Genomic DNA, 23,407 nt, shown 5'->3' with positions numbered 1-23,407 from the left:
GATTGTTTCTCCTGGACCAGAAATTTGTGGCATCGCGAGTGAAAATTTTAATTTCTGTTTATTTACGTGGTGATGAGAACGCCGCTGATCTTTTGTTAGGGTTTTGCGAGGTGCATTGCTTTTGTGCACTAAGTGACTTGAAAAAGAATGCGTGGAAGCATCGGGAATGCGTGGAAGCATAGGGGATGCGCTCCCGGGTGAAGTGATTTGGTGAGTACGTTCCAGTTGAAGATTGTTGACAAGTGTATTTGTGGTGATGCAAATTATGCTTTAGATGACGCATGGCTTCAAACATTTTGTGTATCCAAATAAAATATATTACATACTAAATACGCACAGGGCATCGTCTGCTGACCATTGCCGCGGGTATATCGTGGGAGTCCCAGGTACCCGGTTCAAGCTTTAGTTGGCGGCGGTGGCTCTTCTTGACCTTCTATCCCCTGAGTAGTTAGTGTGAATAAGGGCGTCTATGTGATGTTTTGCTGTACCTGTTGTGGACATCTAGTGCATCCTGTTCCCTTAACTTGTTGAGGACACACTGTCTTGCCTCAAAAGTTACCCTTTTTGAAGTACTAGTCTTCACAACATAAAGGGCACCATTACAGAGCATGAGATTTGATCAAATTATTCGCAGTTCTACTTGTCCAACGCCCCCGGCTGGGTGAGGGATAGAGGATGACACACACACACACACAAACGTCGAATTTGGTCCAGCATGGGGAAGTCGAGGAGGGAATCTTCGGATTCATGGAGGAGGACATCAGGAATGAGGAAGCTCGTATCCGAGGACAAAAGTGCTACATCTGCAAGGAGCGGTATGGTAACGTTTCTTGTTGCGTAAAGAAGTGCTTCCGTACATTTCATACGCTCTGTGGGATGCGGAAAAGGTGCCTGTTGCATTACGTGCGATCCATGGATACGTACCAGTCGTGAAATACTCTGAGACCGAGGCCTGTGGGATTTGCAACGACGAGATGGGACCGTACAGGAAGCTGGAATCGATTCGTGCCCCGTGCTGTCAGGATGGCTGGTTTCATCGGAGCTGCGTGGAACAATTTGCCCAATCGGCGGGGTACTTTCTCAAGTGCCCTATGTGCAGCAACAAGGACGACTTTAGCCAGGAGATGCAGCAGCGTGGGATTTTTATACCGGAAAAGTAAGTGAGGCGGAGGTGGGTGAATCGGTATTGAATTACTAAATATTTTTTATCTGTTCTAGGGATGCCTCGTGGGAGCTGGAACCGAATGCATTCAACGATCAGTTGAAACGTCCTTCCGAGTGTGACACGATGTTGGGATCTGATCCAGTGTGCAAAGTGCGGTATGACTTGTTTCCACGATGAGTGCATGGAAGTTCCCTCGAACTACGGTCGACCAACGAGTCTGATTCGGAGCACGATTGCACAAGATTTGATTGCTTTGTTTTCACTTTCCTAAGAAAATAAACTTAATATTTATTGATTTTTTTGCTTTTTAATCAATAAAAATACCAGCATTAAAATGACAGTGATCAAATACATTCTACGGATAATCCACCGGTAAACTACGCATGCATATTCAAAAGATAAACTATACCCCTTATACTTCAAGTTTATACTAGGCTCGTTTTGTTGGTAACTAAACGAAGCCTGTGGTCAATCAGGCGAATAGCGTTTTAGTGTGAATTTTATACTAATTAGTTTAATTTTTTGACGTAGGACTACGTCTTTGATTTCTATATGGGGGTACACTTTGTGAAAACCGAAAATGGAACATGTAACAAATTAAAAAAGATTTTGAACGTTAATAACTCAGCTGCCCCTGGTCAAATTTCAATAATTTTATCACCACTCGTTTAGAAATATGGCTACGTATCGATAACAATGCTTCCGAATGTTGATTTTCAACAAGAAACTATTGAAAAACTGGTAAATGTCCAGCATTGTCCAAAAGCGTCGAATTAACTAACAAATCCACCAATTACCTACATGCATATGCTGCTTCCCCAGCACAGTCGTCAGAGAGTAGTAAGTAGACGAAACAAGTCGAAGTGGCATTCGCCTCCGATCCTCGGGCGCGTGCGAATAGGGAGGATGGAATTGCGTAATACTTTACACACTCATCGCCATGTTCAGAACCAAACGCAAATTCTTCGAGATAACCACCATCCGTCGTCTGGCTCACCGTGGCGGTGTCTGACGTATCTCCGGTTTGATTTACGAGGTGTGCTGAAGGTGTTCCTGAAAAATGAGATCCGTGATGCTGTCACCTACACTAAACACGCCAAGCGTAAGCGGCCATGGATGTCATCTACGTTTTTGAAGTGACAGAGACGCACTCTGCTTGGTTTCGGAGGTTAAATCATCACCAACATTGGAAACAAAACGGCTCTTTTCAGGGCCACCAAGCTTATTACAGAAAAGAGTAGAAATAGAATTCATCTGCCTGTTTGTCCATATTCAGAACCACCGACCACACAAAATGCTCATGTAATCAAACTGGAAGCAGGGATACAAATTATTTTGATCAACCTTGATCAACTTTGAATCGCCACGGCCGGATACTTTCGATGGAAGAAGCAACAATCTAGCATCTAATTCGACGAAGACGTCAGGAAACATTTCTGGATCAACAATAGAATAGGGCCATCAGCATTTGTAAACAAACCGTTCCAAAGCCTCACAAATCGAAGGCCGCTCACACAAACCAACACCAACATCTTGTAGGTAGAAGTTTCCCCTATCCGATGATGGTGTTGGTTTGTGTGGGTGGCCTTCGCTTTGTGAGTAAAGGGCTTTGGAACGGTTTGTTTACAAATGCTGATGGGCTCTTTTCTATTGTTGATCCAGATTTGTGAAGCCGAGTTATTTACGAAAGAGAGTGTCGATGAAGATAATCGATCAATGTAGATAGGACCTATTGAAAAGTGACGCGAGATTTGTTTTCCGTACTGAGCTCCAATGCTACCGACGCCAGGGAGGCAGCTCCCAGAGATGTTATGCCTTAGAACATGCCGATGGCGCCGACTGAGATTGGACCCAGGCCTACTGGGGTGAGAGGTAATCACGCTAACCACAGACGCCGATATCTATCACGGCGAATGAGAACGACCGAGTTTAGTTATCTCAGAAATAAGAAATAAAGTGCAGGAACTCAGCGATGAGTAAATTTGCCTCATGTTTTCCCAGGTTTTTCCAGGATTTTCCAGGGAAAAATTCCCGAATTTGAGAAAAGTAAAGATTGGATTCACTCAGTCTATTGGCACTACTCCGAGACTGAATAAAATTTTCGTTAATCTCCTCATTTTCTGGCAGATTTTTTTTTTTTTTTTTTTTTTTTTTTTTTTTTTTTTTTTTTTTTTTTTTTTAGGTTTTCCACACGAAATCATGAGACAACTTTACTCATAGCTGAGTTGCTACACTTTTGGCGATTATGAGTGAACTAATCTCAAATTTGGGTCGTTCTCATTCGCCGTGTACGCAAAAAGAAAATAGCCAGTGTCGCTACTTGATAGCAAACTACTCATAATGGGAGGAGTCTTTGTAGCTTTTTTACCACTTGGTTGCACATCATTCTGCTTTAAGCTAAAAAATATAAAGCAGCGCTGCTGTCTGGTATCAGCTCATCATTCGCTGCCAGACTGTTGAGCAGTTCAGTCGATTTGAATTCTCTCTAGTTTCGTTCGTTCGTTCGCAAGTCGAATTAGCTCCGCGTTGTGTAGTGACGCTCTCGCTGACCCAGCCATGGGTAAGAAATCGCGCGGTAACGCGAGTGCCGGTTTACCGGGAAAACAGACTCTCCCAGGAGACGGCGCGACCACCGAGCCAGCCCAGAAGAAGCAGAAGAAAACCCCATTGCCCATCCCGACAGGCGTTGCGGACCCGCAGCCGGGGCCTCCCGGAACTAAACGACCCAGACCTGAAGACAGCAGCGCCACCGTATCAGCAGCAAAAAAGCTGCTGAGCAACAATCCGTTCTCCGCCCTGCAGAACGGAGCCCAGCCGCAGTCGGACCCTGAGACGGTGCCGAAAAAAGTTAAGTTGCCACCCTTCTATGTGAAGGGCTTCCCTCCCGGGCTATGGGAGCAGCTGGATTTCTACATTAAGCAGGGCCTTCGCTGCACCATTCAACGGTGCACGGAAGGCTACAAACTGATGGTCTCGGCCGAAAATCACTACAACGCAGTCCAGGCCCTCTTGGACAGGATGCAGCTGGAGTACTTCTCCACTTCTCCCACGACATCGAGGCCACCAAGCCGCTGAAAGTGGTGCTGCGCGGGCTCCACGACATGGACACCACCACCTTAATGGACGAGATTAAGGCGAACGGCCTCAAGCCGGTCGAAGTCCACAAGATGACCCGCAGCAAGGCCATCAAGTATCGTGACCAGCTCTACCTGGTCCATCTGGAGAAGAACTCCACAACCGTGAAGGATCTCCAGACGACACGCACACTGTTCCACATCGTAGTGAAGTGGGAGCGGTATAAACCCACCCACCGTGGCGTCACTCAGTGCTCGAACTGCCTATTGTTCGGGCACGGCACCAGGAATTGCCGCATGGCCAGCCGCTGCATCAAATGCGGCAAAAACCACAAGATCGACAACTGCGACAGCATCGAGGAAGCCACTCCCACATGCGCCAACTGCGGTGCCGCCCACAAGGCCACAAGTAAGGCCTGTCCGAAGCGGGCCGAATACGCCGAGATCCGGAAGAAGGCCTCGTCCAACAGCCAGCCCGGTCGCAAGAAGGTTCCAGAAAATAACGCGCAGAACTTTCCTCCGTTATCACCGGTCCAATCACGGCCAATTCCAGTGTTGCCGCCGCTCCCGCTCAACCAACAGTTGGCTGCCGCTGCAGTTCCCGGTCAAGCCTCCGGGCCATCGACGGATCCCCCTGCTCCGGGATTGGCCGGTACAACCGGTGAAGCTACAGACGATTCTCCGCTGTCAACGGATGAGATCGTCACACTGTTGGCCCAGGCCATCATCATCAAGCGCACCTGCGCAACAAGAACACAACAGCTCCAAGCTATCATCTCCTTTGTCGCTAATTATGGACCGTGAACCCATAAAGATCGCCAACTGGAACGCTCGCTCCGTAGGGGCGAAAAACATTGAGCTTGCAGACTTCCTCCGCAAGCACGACATCGACGTGGGCCTTCTCACCGAGACTCACCTCAAGACCGGTGACAGCTTCTGGCTGCCCGACCACAGCATTGTCCGGCTTGATCGCACCAGCTCCAGGGGGGGCGGTGTCGCGGTCATCATCAAGAAAGGCATCAAGTACTGCACCCTACCCCACTACCGCACTTCCATCATCGAGGCCGTCGGCGTTGAGGTGGAAACATCGACCGGAAACGTCCGGTTCATCGCCGTCTACTGCCCCCGGCAATGTACCGTTAGCAATGGTACAGCACAGCAGTTCAAGAACGACCTTGCCATCATAACCCACACCAATGCCCGCTTTGTAATCGGAGGGGACCTGAACGCCCGGCACGAGGCCTGGCGGAACTACCAGCAGAACCAGAACGGCCGCCTGCTATTCGACCATTCCCAGCATGGTCTCTATTCCGTCTGGTTTCCGGACGAACCAACCTTCACATCACCGACGGGCAACCCATCGACGCTGGACCTGTTCTTGGCAAACACCAGATTAGCCAAGCCGGTTGCCGTCAACGACCTGAGTTCGGACCACCAACCGGTGCTGACCGAGCTGGACTACAACGTGGCCCCTGCACCGTGCCAGCGGAAGGACTACCATCGAGTCAACTGGGTCCAGTTTCGACGCGTGGTCGACCGCCACATCGACGACAACCCACCGCTCGACACAGTGGATGACATCGACCGGGCCCTGGAGGGTCTCCATCAAGCCATATCCGTGGCTGACGAAGAGTGCGTTCGACGAGTTCCTGTGAGGGGTAAGTTTCAAGCAATTGATTCCCACACCAAACTCTTGATTCGGCTCAGAAATGTTCGTAGACGCCAGTTTCAGCGGACTGGGGATCTGCAGCGTAAATACGAAATGGTCGATCTGAATCGGCAGATCGCTTCCAGAATGGTCTCAATCCGGAACGAGAGTTTCGGGCGGCTCGTTCAGAACCTGGACGACCGTTCCAGACCATTCTGGAAGGTTGCCAAGGTGCTGAAGTCTCACCCCAAGCCCATTCCACCACTTAGAGTCAATGACGAACGGCTTATCACCAACGAAGAGAAGGCCAATGCGATTGGGGAGCACATTGCCCAGTCGCATTTGCTTGGCTCTAAAATCCCAAGTCCACTCGAGAACCAGGTTGCGCAGTGCGTCCTGACGTTAGATGCCTCCCCTTGTGCCGTCCCTCCAGAAGAACGGATTACAGAGGAACAAATTTGCTCAGCGCTGAAATACAGTAAGAACATGAAGGCTCCCGGGTTTGACGGAATATTCAACCTAGCGTTGAAAAATCTCAGCCCGAGGGTGCACTCGCTGCTAGCTGCCACCTTCAACAGATGCTTGGAGCTGCACTACTTTCCAAGCATCTGGAAGGTGGCAAAAATCATCCCGATCCGCAAACCTGGGAAAGACCCTTCACTACCGTCAAGCTACAGACCGATTAGCCTGCTCTCAGCGCTGAGCAAGCTGTTCGAAAAATTGATCCTCAGCCGACTAAACAAGTTTGTGGAGGAACATGACATTCTTCTTCCGGAACAGTTCGGGTTCCGTAAGGGGCATTCCACCAATCATCAGCTAGTGCGGGTGATGAATAACATCCGAAGTAACAAAGCTGTATCCAAGTCCACAGCCATGGCCTTGTTAGACGTCGAAAAGGCGTTTGACAATGTCTGGCACGACGGACTTATATACAAGCTTTGTAACTCCAACTTTCCACCATACCTTGTGAAAATCACCCGTAACTATCTCCAGCAAAGGTCGTTCAGGGTGTCGTTGAATAGTTCCCTTTCGGGACAATTTCCGATCCCAGCAGGTGTTCCGCAAGGGAGTCTGCTGGGACCACTGCTTTACAGCATCTACACGTCGGACATCCCTCCTTTAGGAGACGGTTGCGTGTTCTTTCTGTTTGCAGATGACACCGCGATAGCCGTCAAGGGTAGGATGCCTCGTGAAATTACGAACAAGCTCCAACGATGCCTTGACACCTTTACTGATTATGCCACCACGTGGAAAATCAAAATCAACGCCTCGAAAACCCAAGCGATCATGTTCCTTCACAGACAATCATTAAAACTTAAACCGTCTCCCTCCTGTACCGTAATAATGGATGGTACAAGGGTCGAGTGGTCCACTGATGTTACTTATCTCGGGATGTTGTTCGATGAGAAGCTCCTGTTCCGTTCGCACATAGAGAAAACCCTAGTTAAGTGCTCCGCCTTGGTTAGGTGTTTGTATCCGCTCATTTGCCGCAGATCCCGCCTCTCAAGGCAAAACAAACTGGCTGTTTACAAACAGATCATAGCCCCCGCGATCTTCTATGCCGCCCCGGTGTGGGAATCGTGCGCTCAGACCCACAGGAACAAAATCCAGGTTGCACAGAATAGAGTGTTGAGGATGATCCTAGATCGTCCATTCGACACAAGAATAGCAGACCTCCATCAAGAGGCAGAAATTCCCAAAGTAGATTCCAAAATTGATGATATGACAACTAAATTTATTCAAAAATGCAATCTTTCTGAACATGCTTTAATAAGCAATTTGTACATAGTAGGTTAAGTGTATATAGTAGAGTAGGTTAGTTTTAAGCTGTAAATAGTAGTATTAAGTAGTTTCTCTTCAAATTCTAAAAACAAAACAAACCAATCCCACCAAGGTGGTCGACCGTGTACTAAGTCTAGGACTAATTCTGTAAAACAAATTTTGAATTTTGCCCATACCTAAAGATGAAGAAAGCAATTAAATCACTTAGTAAAAATTTATATGGAAATCGCCCAAGTTAAACTAAAATAAAGATCATTTAAACTAACTGGTATCAGCTCATTTTCGCTTCGGACGGCGTGGTCAGCAATAGCAGCAGTAGGTCGTAGCTGGTCGTGGCAAAGGAGGTGCCAATCGTCATCGCAAATTCTTCGAGGTAACCACCATCCGTCGTCTGGCTCGCCGTGGCAGTGTCTGACGTATCTCCGGTCTGATCTACGAGGTGTACAGAAGGTGTTCGTGGAAAATTAGGTCCGTGATGCTGTCACCTACTCTAAACACACCAAACGTAAGTGGCCATGGATGTCCTCTTCAATAAAACGGCCCTTTTCAGGGCCATCAAGCTTACATCAGTAAAGAGTTGGAATAGAATTTATCTGTGCTTGTTTGTCCATATTCAGAACCACAAGCCCCCAACGACCACACAAACTTGGAAGCAGGGGTGAAAGTGATTTTGATTGATTCTCGTAATCAACTTTCTTTTTGAAAAAGATTACTACAAATTTGGATCGCCTACAATTCAAAAACGGAAAGAGTTGAGATAATAGATATTTCAGGCATAACATTTAATAACGGCACAAAAGCATTTGTAAACAAACCTTCTTATGTCATTTTCCAGCAGAGAATGCAACTTATCTTCAATCTTCTTCATCAACGCGATAGGGGGACGTTGCGGGTGCTTAAATACTGGTAGAACATATAAATCAGGATACTGACCTTCACGCCTTTAATATTTGGAAACGGTCGCTTCACTTCTACATTTACTGATCTTACTTCGTGAGTACTAGGAAAGCCAATATAAATTATGCCTAAATCAATAGTAGTAGCTCTATCCAAAAGGCTCTGTTGACCGCCTTGAACTACATAAAATGTAGCGACCTTTCCAACTGCTTTACCCGCATCATCCACCACAACGCATGCAGGGTGTCGACTACCTGGAAAAACCTGGAAAGTCAGGGAATGTCAGGGAATTCTATTTATGATCTGGAAAGTCAGGGAATGTCAGGGAATTTTAATGTTGATCACATTGCAAAAAATCATGTGTGGGACACATAAAACAATCTTTGAAATTTTATCAGTGCATGACGTCAAAGTTTTTGGGAAGATCCCGGGCATCAGATCTACTCGCTGCGTTTATGGACGCCCTTGCCGGTATCTCTTCGAACAAGTTGCTGCAAGTGTCCATGGATGGGCTCAATGTGAATTGAAGCTAGAGGTACAAAAAGGTGGTGAGAAGCTGATAGATCTGGGAAGCTGTGGGCTGTATATTTTGCATAATACATTCATTGTTGTCAAATATTTGCGTGGTATCTACAATATCTTCAAAGATGTACCAGCGTTTATCATGATATATTCTGGATATACCATATTCCCGCTAAAGTTTTGCGGTCACCGATGGTTGGAAAATAGTGCTGCTGTTCAGAGGGCAATCAAAATTACTCCGCAAATACGAAAATTTTATCAAGGCGTCCAGAAAGACAAAATTGAACCAACGCCAGCTTCCTACCAAGATGTTAAAAACTGTTTGAATGTCTCGCTGCTGATGGCTAATAGTACGTTCAGACTACAGATTTATAACATGTTATAGCACTATCTTGATGGTGGTTTCTGTGTTGCAATTATTTGACAACCGTTATAACATGTTATAACTCTGTAGTCTGAACGTGGTATTAAGCTAGCTTTCTTTAAATCAGTTGCTGTCGAAGTTGAGCCATTTCAATGCGAATTTCAGATGGACAACCCTAAGGTGCCTTTTTTGTGCAACACAATGTCTCAAATGGTTAGAGGCGTTATGGAAAGGTTCATTAATATTGACCATCTGAATGGTGTACATTCCCCCTGAACGACGTCTCGACTGTAGCATAATGCAACTTCATATGGATGCTGTAGAATTTGCTTCTTCTATGGCTAATTATTCGGATATGATTCTTATGCTCGGTGATTTCAATCAACCTGGGCTTATCTGGTCGCACTCAGGTCAGGGATTTACATATCCAGATCCAATAGCATCTGTTACTACTCCGGCCAGCCGCTTGCTTGTGGACGGTACTGGTTTTCATGGATTGAGGCAGATATATAAATCTAGTTCTCATTTCCTAGACTTGGTGTTCGTTAGTGAAAATGCACTTCTTGACTGTACCGTTACTGAGGCGCCTGATGTCATCGTTCCTCTTGACAACTTCCATCCTGCTTTGGATATTTCTATCGCAAATAGATCTCAACTTCACTTTGATGAAACTTCGATTGTCTATCGTCTCAACTTCCGGAAGACTGATTTACGTTTGCTGCGACGTTCCTTGTCAGAGATAGACTGGAACGTGTTGAATGACCTGGAGATCGACATAGCTGTCGATCGCTATAATTGCTTTCTGCGCGACTGTATTTCTGCTTCTTGACCAAACGGAATTTTTCAATTGCCAGTAACAACTATCGCCGCTACAACAAGCTTCTCTACCAGCGGTATGTAATTCGCACTGAACACAATCTGCGAAGCAATCCTAGGAGATTCTGGTCGTTCGTAAATACCAAAAGAAAGGAAACTGGTCTCCCGTCGAAGGTGTTTCTGGGCAACGACGTAGCATTGACAACTGAGGATAAATGCAGGCTTTTTGCAAGGCACTTCTCGAGCGTTTTCTCGAACGACTCACCATCGCAAGCTGAAATCAATCTAGCAGTCCGCGATGTGCCAACCGATGTCGTAAACATGGATGTTTTTACTGTGGATGTTGAAATGGTTCTCTCTACGATAAGGAAAACTAAATCTTCTTTTTCACCCGGACCGAGCGTTATGCCATCTGCTGTGCTGAAAAAATGCTGTGATATCTTAGCCGCCCCGATGACCCTGATTTTTAATCCATCGCTCCATCAGCGTAAGTTTCCCACGCTTTGGAAATGCTCTACTATGTTCCCTGTTTTCAAGAAAGGAGACAAATGCAATGTGGAAAACTACCGTGGGATTACCTTGCTCGGGGTCGAATCTAAAGTGTTCGAGTCACTGGTCAATGAGAGATTGTTTGGTTCCTGCAAAACTACATTTGAGTGCGGTTAGGCATCTTGATGTCATTTGTGACACCGTTTCCGTTCCGCTTCCGCCCACATTGCGTTTGGGCCTTCAGTCGTAGCGCGACGTCAGATCTATGATGGTGTTACTCATGCAAGCGGGTTCGAAAACTTACAAATTTTGAATGAACTTATTCAGCGAGTTCGAAAAATCGCATTCGCTTTCCATGTAGACAAGGATCGTCGTTCGCAGGAGAAAATTGTTCTGCTCAAATGATAAACATTTTTAAAAGTAATCCGAAAATAAACACATATTCAACTTGCAATTTCTCTTTTTAATGTGAACTCACTGAGAGAATAAAATGTTAATGATAATTAAACTTAAATTATTTTACCATGTCTGCGGTTGTCATATGGAATTCCAGAGAGTACGAAACTGACTAATGCATGAGCAGTGCATCCTCAGGCTCGGTTGCTAAAGCAAGAATAATCACTGCTCTGTTATTTTACAAAAAAATATATGTAAAGAGAAAGGATCGTCTACGGGTTGATTTTTATTTGGCTGTGAAATTATGAACACAAATTGGGAGCTTGGTGACATTGATTAAATATTCCTATTATTACTTTTTTTTGTTGGGGGGAGTTGAACCACTGCGTCCATTATTTGATCTTTTGTGGTGCCCCTTACTTAGTAATGAATAGGGAGCCTAGTTGTGAGCAGTAGTTATTCATTATTATATTATAATATGTATCTATAGCCCTAGGTCTATTCACATACTTCGTAGGTAGTCGGTCATATAGTCTGTAAAAATTGTATTAGTATCAAGTTCTGTTGTAAGTGTCATGAGTATGCTATTCTTGATATTTTCGAAAGCTTACCCTGCTGCTCATTTTAAACTAACCTTAATTTACGCTACGGTATAATAAAGCACATCACGTTGTAGCTTCTTAGGTTAAAATAACGAAGTTTTGTGGACTGGAATTTTTCTAAAAACCGACTGGAAAGTCAGGGAACTTTATTTTCGACTTTGAGTCGACACCCTGCGCATGTCTCGAAAGATCCTAGCCCTGTCAACGGTGTTACCTTCTCACCGTACTTCGTCACACTTTTCCTGTTGGTTCCATATTTTAACCCCGTTCGTTTTCAAGTAACTCCACGATTTATCATCGATAATGCATCCAGAATCTACCAACATCTGTAACGACCTTCACCCAAAGCAATTCGTCACCGTCACTTATGTTTACCAGAATGGGTTTCAATTTCTCGAATACGTTCCGGCTTCACACGTTTGTTACTTGTAAACGTGTCTTCGCACTTCCGCTTCGTAGCAAAATGACCAATGGGTTTGCATTTATTGCATTCCTTGCTCCTCGCTGGACAATCAACATAATTCCCAAAGTGACCTTTTCGTCAACCGCGTGTACACGGATTGCGGATCTTGTTAACGCTGCTAGTCAAATCGTGACCAGTCGTAACGGTTTCGGAATGACCAGTGCTAGTCGAACAATTCATCGCCTGATGATGCTTAACGGACTCGTATGAGTTCACAATTTTTGTCACCTTGTCAATGTGCAATGTATCTTTCTGAAGCAGTTGTTCTTTCACTTGGAGCAAACACAATAACCTTATCGATTACACTTAAGCTGGGTTTGGACTAGGCAAGTCAAATGATCAACTCAGTTGATCAGCTGACTTGATCAACTCACTTGAATTGAAAAAAAGTTGAACCAGTCTCAACTTTTCAAGCCAATTGAATTCAACTGAGTTGATCATTTGACTTGCCTAGTCTTAACCCAGCTTTACACGTTCAATTCGCGTTCAAGTCAGGTGAATTCAACTGACTTGATCAATTGACTTGCCCTGTCTAAACCCAGCTTTATCAATATACTTTCTTCGGCAGACTTGCCAACATCACATTTGCCGGCTTGCTCTTGACAGCGGAGCAGGAATTTGACAAGAGTTTCATCGGAATTTGGTTTCAATGTCTATAATAAATTACTCTCAAAGGTGTCGTGCTGCTTTGGAGCGAAATAGGAATCTAATTTGGCGATGGCTAGTGTAAAAGTGTAAACTCCTTTTTCAGCATTATCTTGTACGTCGGCACCCTGGAGTGAAGCAAATACTTCCTGTAACTCGGGTATTTCTTTTGCGAGAAATACCTATGTTTCGAATTCGAGTTTTATCTTTTTCTCCAGTAGTAGCGACAAAGTAATCAAAGTTTTGCTTGTAGGGGGTATGGGGACAAGAAGACCATACGGGCCACCGCTCTTTTGGGCGTATTACTTATCAACTCAATATATTTTTTTTACAAACTTGTTGAAAATGCTTTTAATAATCATCTCCATGAAAACCCTCCCCTTGTTGCTGGTGGGCGGGCTTAATTTCATGCTTTATAATAGAGTTTTGGAGACGGTAGGTTTATGGCTGGCGTTGCTGGCTCATGTCGCGATAGAGTGGCGGGGATTACTAAGCCCTCTCTGATGAACCATGAGAGAACGAAAGATCTAGCCTAGCAGTGATAGTATCACACTTGTTACTCCTTTGTTTGAGAGTCGCGTTGTAGTACGCTTACGTATAGGCACTGACGTTGGGTGCGATACTGGCGGGTTTTGCCGCAAATCACTCTTATTCTATTTATGTTTACGCAGATAGATTTATTTTGATTTACAAGGGAATTATACTATTGACATATTTCAGTAAGTGCCCAACAGCGATCCTTCTATTTGCGTGACAAGCTTTCATTGTTTTTTTTTTTTTTTTTTTTTTTTTTTTAACTCTTTATTTGTTCCAAATTCAAAATAAATTACATTTCATTTTAACCTAGGTGCTCCAGTTACTGCAGTAACGTACCAGCCTTAATTGTTATGATATATATCTAAGTGTTTTTACATTGTTCATGTCTTGGCAATTCAGTATTTTAAACAGGTTTTTAACCTGCATGTCAGTATAACAATTGATATCTTAAAACTAAAAACTAAAACTAAATCTTATCTAAGTATAAAGGGAATTAATCGTTGCAATTGAGGATTGCAACGATTTTTGCCTGAAATTATTAATTATTTTGTTGGACATTTGTGCTAAAGTCTCAACATTCGAAATTCTATGTACTTCGGTTGTACTGTACCAGGGAGGCAACTTCAAAATCATTTTCAGAATTTTGTTCTGAATCCTTTGAAGTGCTTTTTTCCTGGTAGTGCAGCAACTAGACCATATTGGTACAGCGTAAAGCATGGCCGGTCTAAAAACTTGTTTAAATATTAGAAGTTTATTCGTCAGGCAAAGTTTGGATTTCCTGTTTATAAGAGGATACAAACATTTTATATATTTGTTACATTTGGCTTGAATGCCCTCAATGTGATCTTTAAGAGTTAATTTTTGGTCAAGTATTAATCCAAGATATTTCACTTGGTTTGACCAGGAAATTGGAACTCCGTTCATAGTAACTATGTGACTACTACTAGGTTTCAAAAAGGAAGCTCTAGGCTTATGTGGAAATATTATAAGTTGAGTTTTGGAAGCGTTGGGAGAAATCTTCCATTTTTGTAAATAAGAAGAGAAAATATCTAAACTTTTCTGCAGTCTGCTGCAAATAACACGAAGACTTCTTCCTTTAGCGGAAATGCCTGTGTCATCAGCGAACAAAGATTTGTGGCAACCCTGAGGCAAATCAGGGAGGTCCGAAGTGAAAATGTTATACAATATAGGCCCAAGAATGCTACCCTGAGGAACTCATGCCCTAACAGGTAGTCGATTAGATTTGGAATTTTGATAATTTACTTGAAGAGTTCTGTCAGTTAAATAATTTTGAACTAATTTCATAATATAAAGTGGAAAATTAAACTTTTTCAATTTAGCAATCAAACCTTCATGCCAAACACTGTCGAATGCTTTTTCTATGTCTAGAAGAGCAACTCCAGTTGAGTGGCCTTCAGATTTGTTTGAACGAATTAAATTGTTAACTCTTAAGAGTTGATGAGTAGTTGAATGCCCATGGCGAAATCCAAACTGCTCATCTGCAAAAATTGAGTTCGTATTGATGTGAAGCATCATTCTATTCAAAATTATCTTTTCAAAAAGTTATTTATTGAAGAAAGCAAACTTATTGGACGGTAGCTAGAAGCTTCAGCTGGATTTTTATCCGGCTTCAAAATTGGAACAACTTTTGCATTTTTCCATTTATCAGGAAAGTATGCCAAATGGAAACATCTGTTAAATAATTTTACCAAGAAAGACAAGGTACTCTCTGGGAGTTTTTTGATGAGGATATAGAAAATTCCATCATCACCTGGAGCTTTCATATTTTGAAAATTTTTAGTTATAGACCTTACTTCGTCCAAATCAGTCCCCCAGGAATCATCAAAAATATTTTCCCGAGAGAAAATATTCAGAAAATCCCGAGCAACCTGATTCTCAATAGGACTAGTAAGACCCAAACTGAAATTATGGGAACTCTCGAATTGCTCAGCAAGTTTCTGAGCTTTTTCCAAATTTGTGATCAAAATTTTACCACCTTCTTTAAGCGCTGGAATAGGCTTTTGAGGTTTTTTCAAAATTTTTGTGAGTTTCCAAAAGGGTTTGGAACTCGGGTCTAATTTAGAAATATTATTTTCAAAAGTTTTGTTCCTCAGGGCAGAGAATCGCTTTTTAATTTGTTTTTGCAAATCCCGCCAGATAACTTTCATGGCAGGATCGCGTGTTCTTTGATATTGTCTCCTACGGACATTTTTAAGACGGATCAAGAGCTGAAGATCATCGTCTATTATAATTGAATCGAATTTAACCTCGCATTTTGGTACTGAGGCAGCTCTTGCTTCAACTATAGAAGTAGTCAGAGATTCAAGAGCATAATTAATTTCATCTTTGGTTTGCAAAGGAATGTTTGGATCGAAGTTATATTCCATAAATGTTCGATACTGCTCCCAATCAGCTCTATGGTAATTGAAAGTAGAGCTGTTGGAATTACAAATTATTTCTTGGGATATTTCAAAAGTTACTGGAAGGTGATCAGAACCGAAGTCAGCATGGGTAACCAATTGGCTACAAAGTTGACATGAATCAGTTAAGACCAAATCAATAGTGGAGGGATTTCTTGCAGAAGAAAAGCATGTTGGGCTGTTTGGATATTGAATAGTGTAATAACCTGCAGAACAATCATCAAACAGAATATTACCATTGGAATTGCTTTGAGCATTATTCCATGAGCGGTGTTTTGCATTAAAATCACCAATAATGAAGAATTTAGACCTATGACGGGTAAGTTTCTGGAGGTCACCCAAGCTTTCATTGTTGTTTTCATTGAAGTATTACTCTGGGAACAACGTTAAACACCATTTGTGTACATGGTATTGTAACTAATCTTATATGTGCTTCATTTTGATTTGGGATAAGCATTTTAGTCACTTGAAGGTGTCAGCTGGGACCAGGGATGGAAAATCATTTACATTCATTTACATTCATTTGCCTCTAACTTTTTTCATCAACAGAATACCGTTAAATGATGTATGAAGCTTTTGTAGCTTTTAATATTAACTGCAATAAATAAAACTGTTAATAAATAAAACATGAATCTCTTATGCATCATGAAATAGAGCTGGCAGAACATGTTGGCCCTTGTTACCGATGTCACTTCACGGTGAAGTGACAACTTATCACTCACGGTGAAGTGATTCCCATTTGATTTACACGGCAATCACTTCACCGTGAGTGACAACTGCCCAACAAAAAATTTGAACTGAAGCTGAAGAAGCTAAATTTTGCATGAACAAGCTCTTATTCAGCTTTCAATGTTTGTTGGGTGGTCACTTCACTTCGGGCCTTATGACGGATGTCACTACATGGTGATAAGGAAGTGATACTCATAATAAGATCCGTGATTGCCGTACAAATCAAATGGGAATCACTTGAAGTGACGTCCGTAATAAGCCCCTTCGTTTTCATTGTGAAGTGACACCCGTAATAAAGGTCGTTATTGTTTTTCAGTGAATGCAATTTACATTCACTGAAAAACAATGGTGGTTTCTAATCGCTCTGATTCGTCATGCATAAGAGATACAGATTTGAGTTGTTTACAAGAGATGTAGCTTACATAAAAGCCTATAAAAGCTTAAAATACTATTTTACGGAATTTTGTTGATGAAAAAAGTTAGAGGCAAATGAATGTAAATGAATGCACGAAATGAATGTAAGACCCTTATTACGAGTGTCACTCCACGGTGAAAACGAAGGCCCTTATTATGGGTGTCACTTCACGGTGAAAACGAAGTGAAGTGAGTAGCTGTCACTCACGGTGAAGTGATTGCCGTGTAAATCAAATGGGAATCACTTCACCGTGAGTGACAAGTTGTCACTTCACCGTGAAGTGATATCGGTAATAAGGCCTAAATGATTTTCCATCCCTGCCTGGGATGAACAAAGATATAGGCCCTTATTACGGGTGTCACTTCACGGTGAAAATGAAGTGAAGTGACCAGTTGTCACTCACGGTGAAGTGGTTGCCTTATAAATCCAATGGGAATCACTTCACCGTGAGTGATAAGTTGTCACTTCACCGTGAAGTGACATCGGTAATAAGGGCCATAATTAATATATTTCAAAGCCAAAAGTAGAAACACGTTACATTTTAGTTTACAAGCATGGGTTATAATTGTATTGGTAGATTAGTGATTTCAATTATTCATTAAATGAGACTAAATAAGCGTGAATCATTAAATCATTAAATAAGACTAAATAAACATATGTCAAAAGATAAGCAATTATAACGGAATTTCACTCAAAGCTCTTCATAAAGGGATTCCGTTAAGAGGTTCGACAAATTTAAAGGACTAAATAATCATCAAAATGAACTTCAATAAGAAAATTCAGAAAGTCAATTAACATAACAGATATGACGCGGGGTCCGCTTAGGGAGGCAACTAGCCTTTAAAGTTGTATAATAAATCTTCCTATTTAGTATATTTGTTAATTACAGGCAATGTCAATAGCGAAAGTCATATCTTCAATTAGACGCTTACGAATAAGGGAAGTTTTAAAAAAGATGTGTAAAATATGTAGATAGGTTTGAAATAAGAATAAGGATTGCTGTGCATTAGTTTTCGATAAGGTATGATGTGTCAACTAAACCCTTTTGAGCAAATTTTCAAAAATCAAATTGATTGAGGGGTTTATTGAAAGACACCTTCATTTAAACATTGCGTTGCGTTAAAAAACAGTTCTCTTCTCTAACGAAAATTGACAAGTCATACATCTAACATAGTAGTAGCAGTAGTTGTAGCAGTTTCGCATAATCTAATCACAATTGCTGCAAATAGGCAGGGCTGAATACGGATCAAAACTAATATAACTCTTAACACTAAAATGATCCTGGAACTAACACTCATCCTGTTGGCCTATCCCATTAGGCCAGCGCGCTCACCTTCAACGTTGGCATACATTGCGAACCGACAGCATCGAACGCCGCCCGGTGGCCGCTCCAAAAACGACAGAGTGACAGTTTTGGAGTACTGTCACCATTGATGAGTTGATAATAAGACAAAAACAACTACAACGCGTACGAAAGGTAGCGATAGAAATGTTGATAGTCAAATGAATTTCTATCTTCTTCTTCTTATTCTTCTTTCCTTTATTTAACGTCGATCTCTGTTCCGCAATCTAGTGCCAATCACCGACGGACATCGATTGCCAACCATTGACGGCAATCGAATGTGCAGGAAGGTAGCTTCCACACCTGCGTAGGATATCGCACCCATTCAATTCAAAACACATGGGCCGGGACCAACGGCTTTACTTCCCTTCCGAAGGAAGACGTGACCAGAGATTTTTATGCCTCAGAAAAATCCCACCGACCTCGGCTGGGATTGAACCCAGACCCATTGGGGTGTTAGAAAGCAGTCACGCTTACCACTACACCACCGGCGCCGGCAAATGAATTTCTATAACATTCAGCTTAATCTAATTAAATACTACCTATAAATAATTAAACAAGTGCCTAATATCTATAGCGGCTGGGATTTGATACGTGTTGCTTGTTGGTGAATTTTAGCTACGGCTCGAACAATTCGAACAGATCGTCGGATCGTCGTGAGCTTTTAGGAGAGGGAGAAGTCGCTTTTAGAGACACTCTTTCAAATACACCTATCCATTCATAGTGCTTGCGGTAACGAAAGGTGTACTCCGCTTTTCGCAAGTACAAATCGCTTGCCAAATTAAGAACTTCTTGGCGAACTTCGACATCTTCTATGTCCGGAGGATCTCGGGAACATCACACTTACCCTTGGTAGTCACATACAGGTTTCCTGGAATTTGGTTGAAGTCCGCCTTCACATATATGTCTCGTCATCCATTACGCAGCAGTGTGGTTTCGTTAACATCCGGGCACGGCCTTTTGCGACCATAACCATAAACCTTCGTAGTCCAGCTCGAGTTTTGGTATTCTGGATGGTTGAAAAAGCAATTTTATTTTAAATTATTTATAAAACTGATTTTTTTTTCAACAATTTAACAACAGAAATCAAAGGTATGGTACATCGATAATACATTTGCTGAATAAAGCTTCTTTAAATATCATTCGCATACTCGCACTTTCAACTCAGCAATTCCATTTCGAATGACGATTTTTTTAAACTTTTTGATCGACCTTCTACGATTATGTTGAAACTATGCACAGTTGTTTGTTATTGTCCAACGTGCCATTTTACAAATTTGGTTCCCTAGTTTTGTACACGATAAACAAAAAAAAGGCTTATGCAAAAATGATACGCATAAATAGAATAATATACCCAACAAACAATTCAAAGTCACAAATAAGCATATATATTGAATAAATGCTGTATAACAGTGTACAATGCTGAATAAAAAGAGTTGTCGAATTATGTGCTGAAAAAGCTCATTGTTCCACTGTTTGCTCTGATCTGATTAATTTACTTATTAAAAGCTGTAAAAGTGTTAAATGTCTTCCCAATTCAACGCCAGAAGTTCGATCTAATAACAAACTGAATAAGTGAAATTTGTGCATACATTGACATTTTAATTCGACTGTTTTCAATTGATTTAATAACATGCTTTATTAGACGTCTAATAAATGTTCTCCAGATCCTTTATTAGATTTCATTGCATTACTTTACAATATCGCTGATTAAAGGTGAATACAGTCAGCATAATAGCTCTTATACCACTATGCGTCCATGTTGTAATTACATGATTTGTAAATGCTTTATAAACGACGTATTAGATTCATTATTCGACAACACTGATTCAGTCTTACAACAAGGCGAAATCAGTAGAGTAGTGGTTACCGTTTCCGCTTTCCAATTAGAAGGTCGTGAGTTCAATCCCAAGCTCAACCCTTTTTTTTTATTTGTGTAGAACATAATTAATTTAAATAGTAATCATCGATCACATGACTCACGATAATGAATGCATTGATCTAGTTTAAAATATAACCGAGCATCCTTTCTTTCGACTTGGAGATGTGAAGAGGCAACATTGGTCTCATTTAAAACAACGATGAATTAATGAACGATTCCCACAGGGCCTTGAAGGAGCTAGAGTTGCGATCGGGAGTGCTGATAGGTATTTAATTTCATGCAAGCTTTTATAGATTATTGAATTGCCCATATGATGAATTCTAGGATAGCTCAGATGACAAGGCAAGCGGCTGGTGATCGGAAGGTACATGGTTCGATTCCCATACAACGGCATGTATAAGTATTTAATAAATTTTCTAATATCTGTGTGGTGCGAGCCACGTCAGAAATATTGAAATACAATACACTTAAGAAAACACCACACACCCCTCCCTTGTCCCTGTCCCTTGTCCTTTTATTTTCGGGTTAATTTTCCCGCAGTTGAATAATCGTTTAATAAATGTATAATTATGTCTAATTAAACGTTACTTCACATGAGAATCAAGCGTATACAGAGCATCACTGTTTTAAGGAAGCAGTGATGTCTAATAAACGCTGAATAATCAAAAAAATTATCGTATAAACTCTGTTACAACTCATATAAGTCGAATAAAAGCTTCTCGACATACTTCATACAACACCAGTAGTTCAATGTTGTGGTTGAATAAATTCTCCAGATTTGTGTGAACAAAGCCTGAACAGAAGTTATTATTAAAAATAGTACAAGTACTATTAAGCAATGAATAAAATGGCCAAGAAGTCGTTTCTTCAATAGACGATTGTTTGTTGGGAAGTGCTATGGAGTTGGAGGGTTTGGTAGGGTATTCGGTTAGGATTCACCTCAAGTTGGTGATGCAACCAAAAGTATGTATTGTTTATTTGTTGTTTATTTAATCTATCGATAGCCGGCTATCGAAAGAACATATTCATTTTGTTTAGTGATCATGAATTTTAAGAGTCATGACGGAGAGCTTCGGATTATAACCATGATTTTCTGCTCAGTAAGCAAAAACGATCCCTCCAGGGTCAACGAGCATCTCAGAACCATAACGCTTCGCGACAGTACAGGACTACGTTTTCGCTTGATATGCAAATAGTTTCCGAGGTTATTGTTCAATATCAAATATACAAATGATGGTGGCGATTTATTGTGCTGTGGAAGAGCTTGGGGTTAAATCCACGATTTTCTGCTCAGTAAGCAAAATCGATCCTTCCAGGGTCATCGAGCATCTCATAATCCACAGCGCTTCGTATCAAAGTACGAATATATGGATGAACTATCTATTATTGAATAACTATTATTTACGATAATTACATGAAAGAAATAAAATATAAACTAGAAAAAAAACGTGACTACTAAAATCTCAAAAAGATATTCTCACAAATATATTTCACGCAACCAGGAATCTCAAAACCATTTGACGCTATAATGATACTCTGCACATGTTAGACACAAGAAGAGGCCAAAAAGCAAGCGTCCGACTCACAAAACCCGCCAAATCCACTTGCAGTCACAATCAACGGTTCTACGAATCGCGAGCGCTCACGAATCATAAAACCGCTGACTGCGACACTCTGAAAGCGAAATTGACAGGCTCTATTCGTCAAATGCGGGAGGAGATTGGAGGGCGGGCAATCTCCTCCCGCATCCAACAACACAAATCTCCATTACAACATCTAACGAATTCAAAACTCCGAAAATCACTCATCTATAGCAAGTGAGTGAAAGCAACCCTGCATGCAACCATTCTTCATGATACACTTTTTCTACCTATCTTTCTATTAGGCCTGTGGACATGCGTTAGCTTCGAAACTTCTAACCAAACTGGGAAAATTTTCAGATCACAAGAAAAAACTTGAAAAAAACTTTCAAAGGTAATTACAAGTAAAATAGATATTGATTATTTTACGCAAAACAAGCAAGTAATATTAAATCTCTTGTATCGTATGCTAATGTTAATTGACTGTAACAAAAATAATATGCTTAAATAAAATAAAATAATAATAAAATTATATGCAAAATTTACTAGAAGATCATAACTTTATTGGTGAGAAGTTTCTAATAAGCCCTCCCAGTTCCTCTGTATACAGAACAAATCTGATACTATAATCAGAATTGCTCAGTCTGCATGAAGCAGCCGATTTCATCAAGGAAGTTCTATTAACAACGGAGAATTAATCGTTTGAGGCATACTGAAGCATTAAGAAGGTGATATGTGTCACTATAGGAAATCATCATCGTTGCAAATATAAAGAAATTAAACATCACCGTCAACATCCATGTCCATGGGGAGGGCAAATATGTAAAATGGCGTGTTGGACAATAACAAACAACTGTGTAAAATAACAATAAATTCTAAAAACATGGATCTGAAACGATTTGCAAATCTGTGTTGAATTACTCAACTATCAGATGAATAATCCAATTTGAGTAGAGATTTGGCATAACTTTTAATATATTTTGATTTTAATATTTTTTTAGTGTGTGTTTTTAGAACTGCAGACATCCTCGCTTCCGCAAAAAAAAGAATTGAAATGACATTTGCAAAGATGACCTCACTTGATGCATCAATTTGAGCTGGTATGAAATGAAAGGTTATTTTTTTTTCTGCCTGCAAGATGATGAAGATTTTATGTGGTGGTGATCGCCGATCGGGGAAACATATCCCAAATAAAATGTCAAGGGGCATTGAAACTTTATTTGGACTACCAACCCCAACTTCTCGGTCAATAGCACTGAATCACCTCTTGGACGACAGACGGATTAGAATTTTGTCATTCTGATTTATATCCATTTCATAGTTCGGTAGAAGCAGACTTTCTCGGAATGGCGTGACCAGACACTACTTCATACAATCACTCGAGATAGACTGGATTTTTTTCCTTTATTGGCTTATAAACCGAAAAAATTCTGGATGGAGTGCAAAATTAGCATAATATCCAGATGCAAAAAGCCTGATTCAAACCAGTTTTTAGGTAAAAATTCTTCTGCAAGCTTTTATCTTTTGGGGAGAAATATTTCTTCAGAGCCGTTGTCTCCAACTGGGTTATTATTTTGGAACACGCCAACCCGGATTTGAATGAAATTCTAAATAACCGCCGTTTTCAGCGAAGCTTGCT

The 23,407-nt window shown here is 41.5% G+C and overlaps 1 protein-coding gene across 1 annotated transcript in view; it reads left to right on the top strand.

The window, feature by feature from the left end:
• Positions 1-974: 974 nt before the first annotated feature.
• Positions 975-23,407, top strand: part of LOC135699244 (uncharacterized) — a 48,645-nt gene continuing 26,212 nt past the window's right edge. The window contains exons 1-2 of the mRNA XM_065219447.1: positions 975-1,156; positions 1,219-1,315. Coding sequence (XP_065075519.1) covers positions 975-1,156; positions 1,219-1,315 — 279 coding nt within the window. The remainder of the gene's footprint in view (positions 1,157-1,218; positions 1,316-23,407) is intronic.

Source organism: Ochlerotatus camptorhynchus, unplaced genomic scaffold (assembly GCF_037179485.1).
Source record: "Ochlerotatus camptorhynchus isolate MF236.1 unplaced genomic scaffold, CSIRO-AGI_Acam_v1.1 ptg000105l, whole genome shotgun sequence".
Classification (NCBI taxonomy): domain Eukaryota; kingdom Metazoa; phylum Arthropoda; class Insecta; order Diptera; family Culicidae; genus Ochlerotatus; species Ochlerotatus camptorhynchus.
The sequence above is the reverse complement of the archived record's forward strand: the minus strand, read 5'-3'. Positions and strand labels throughout refer to the sequence as shown.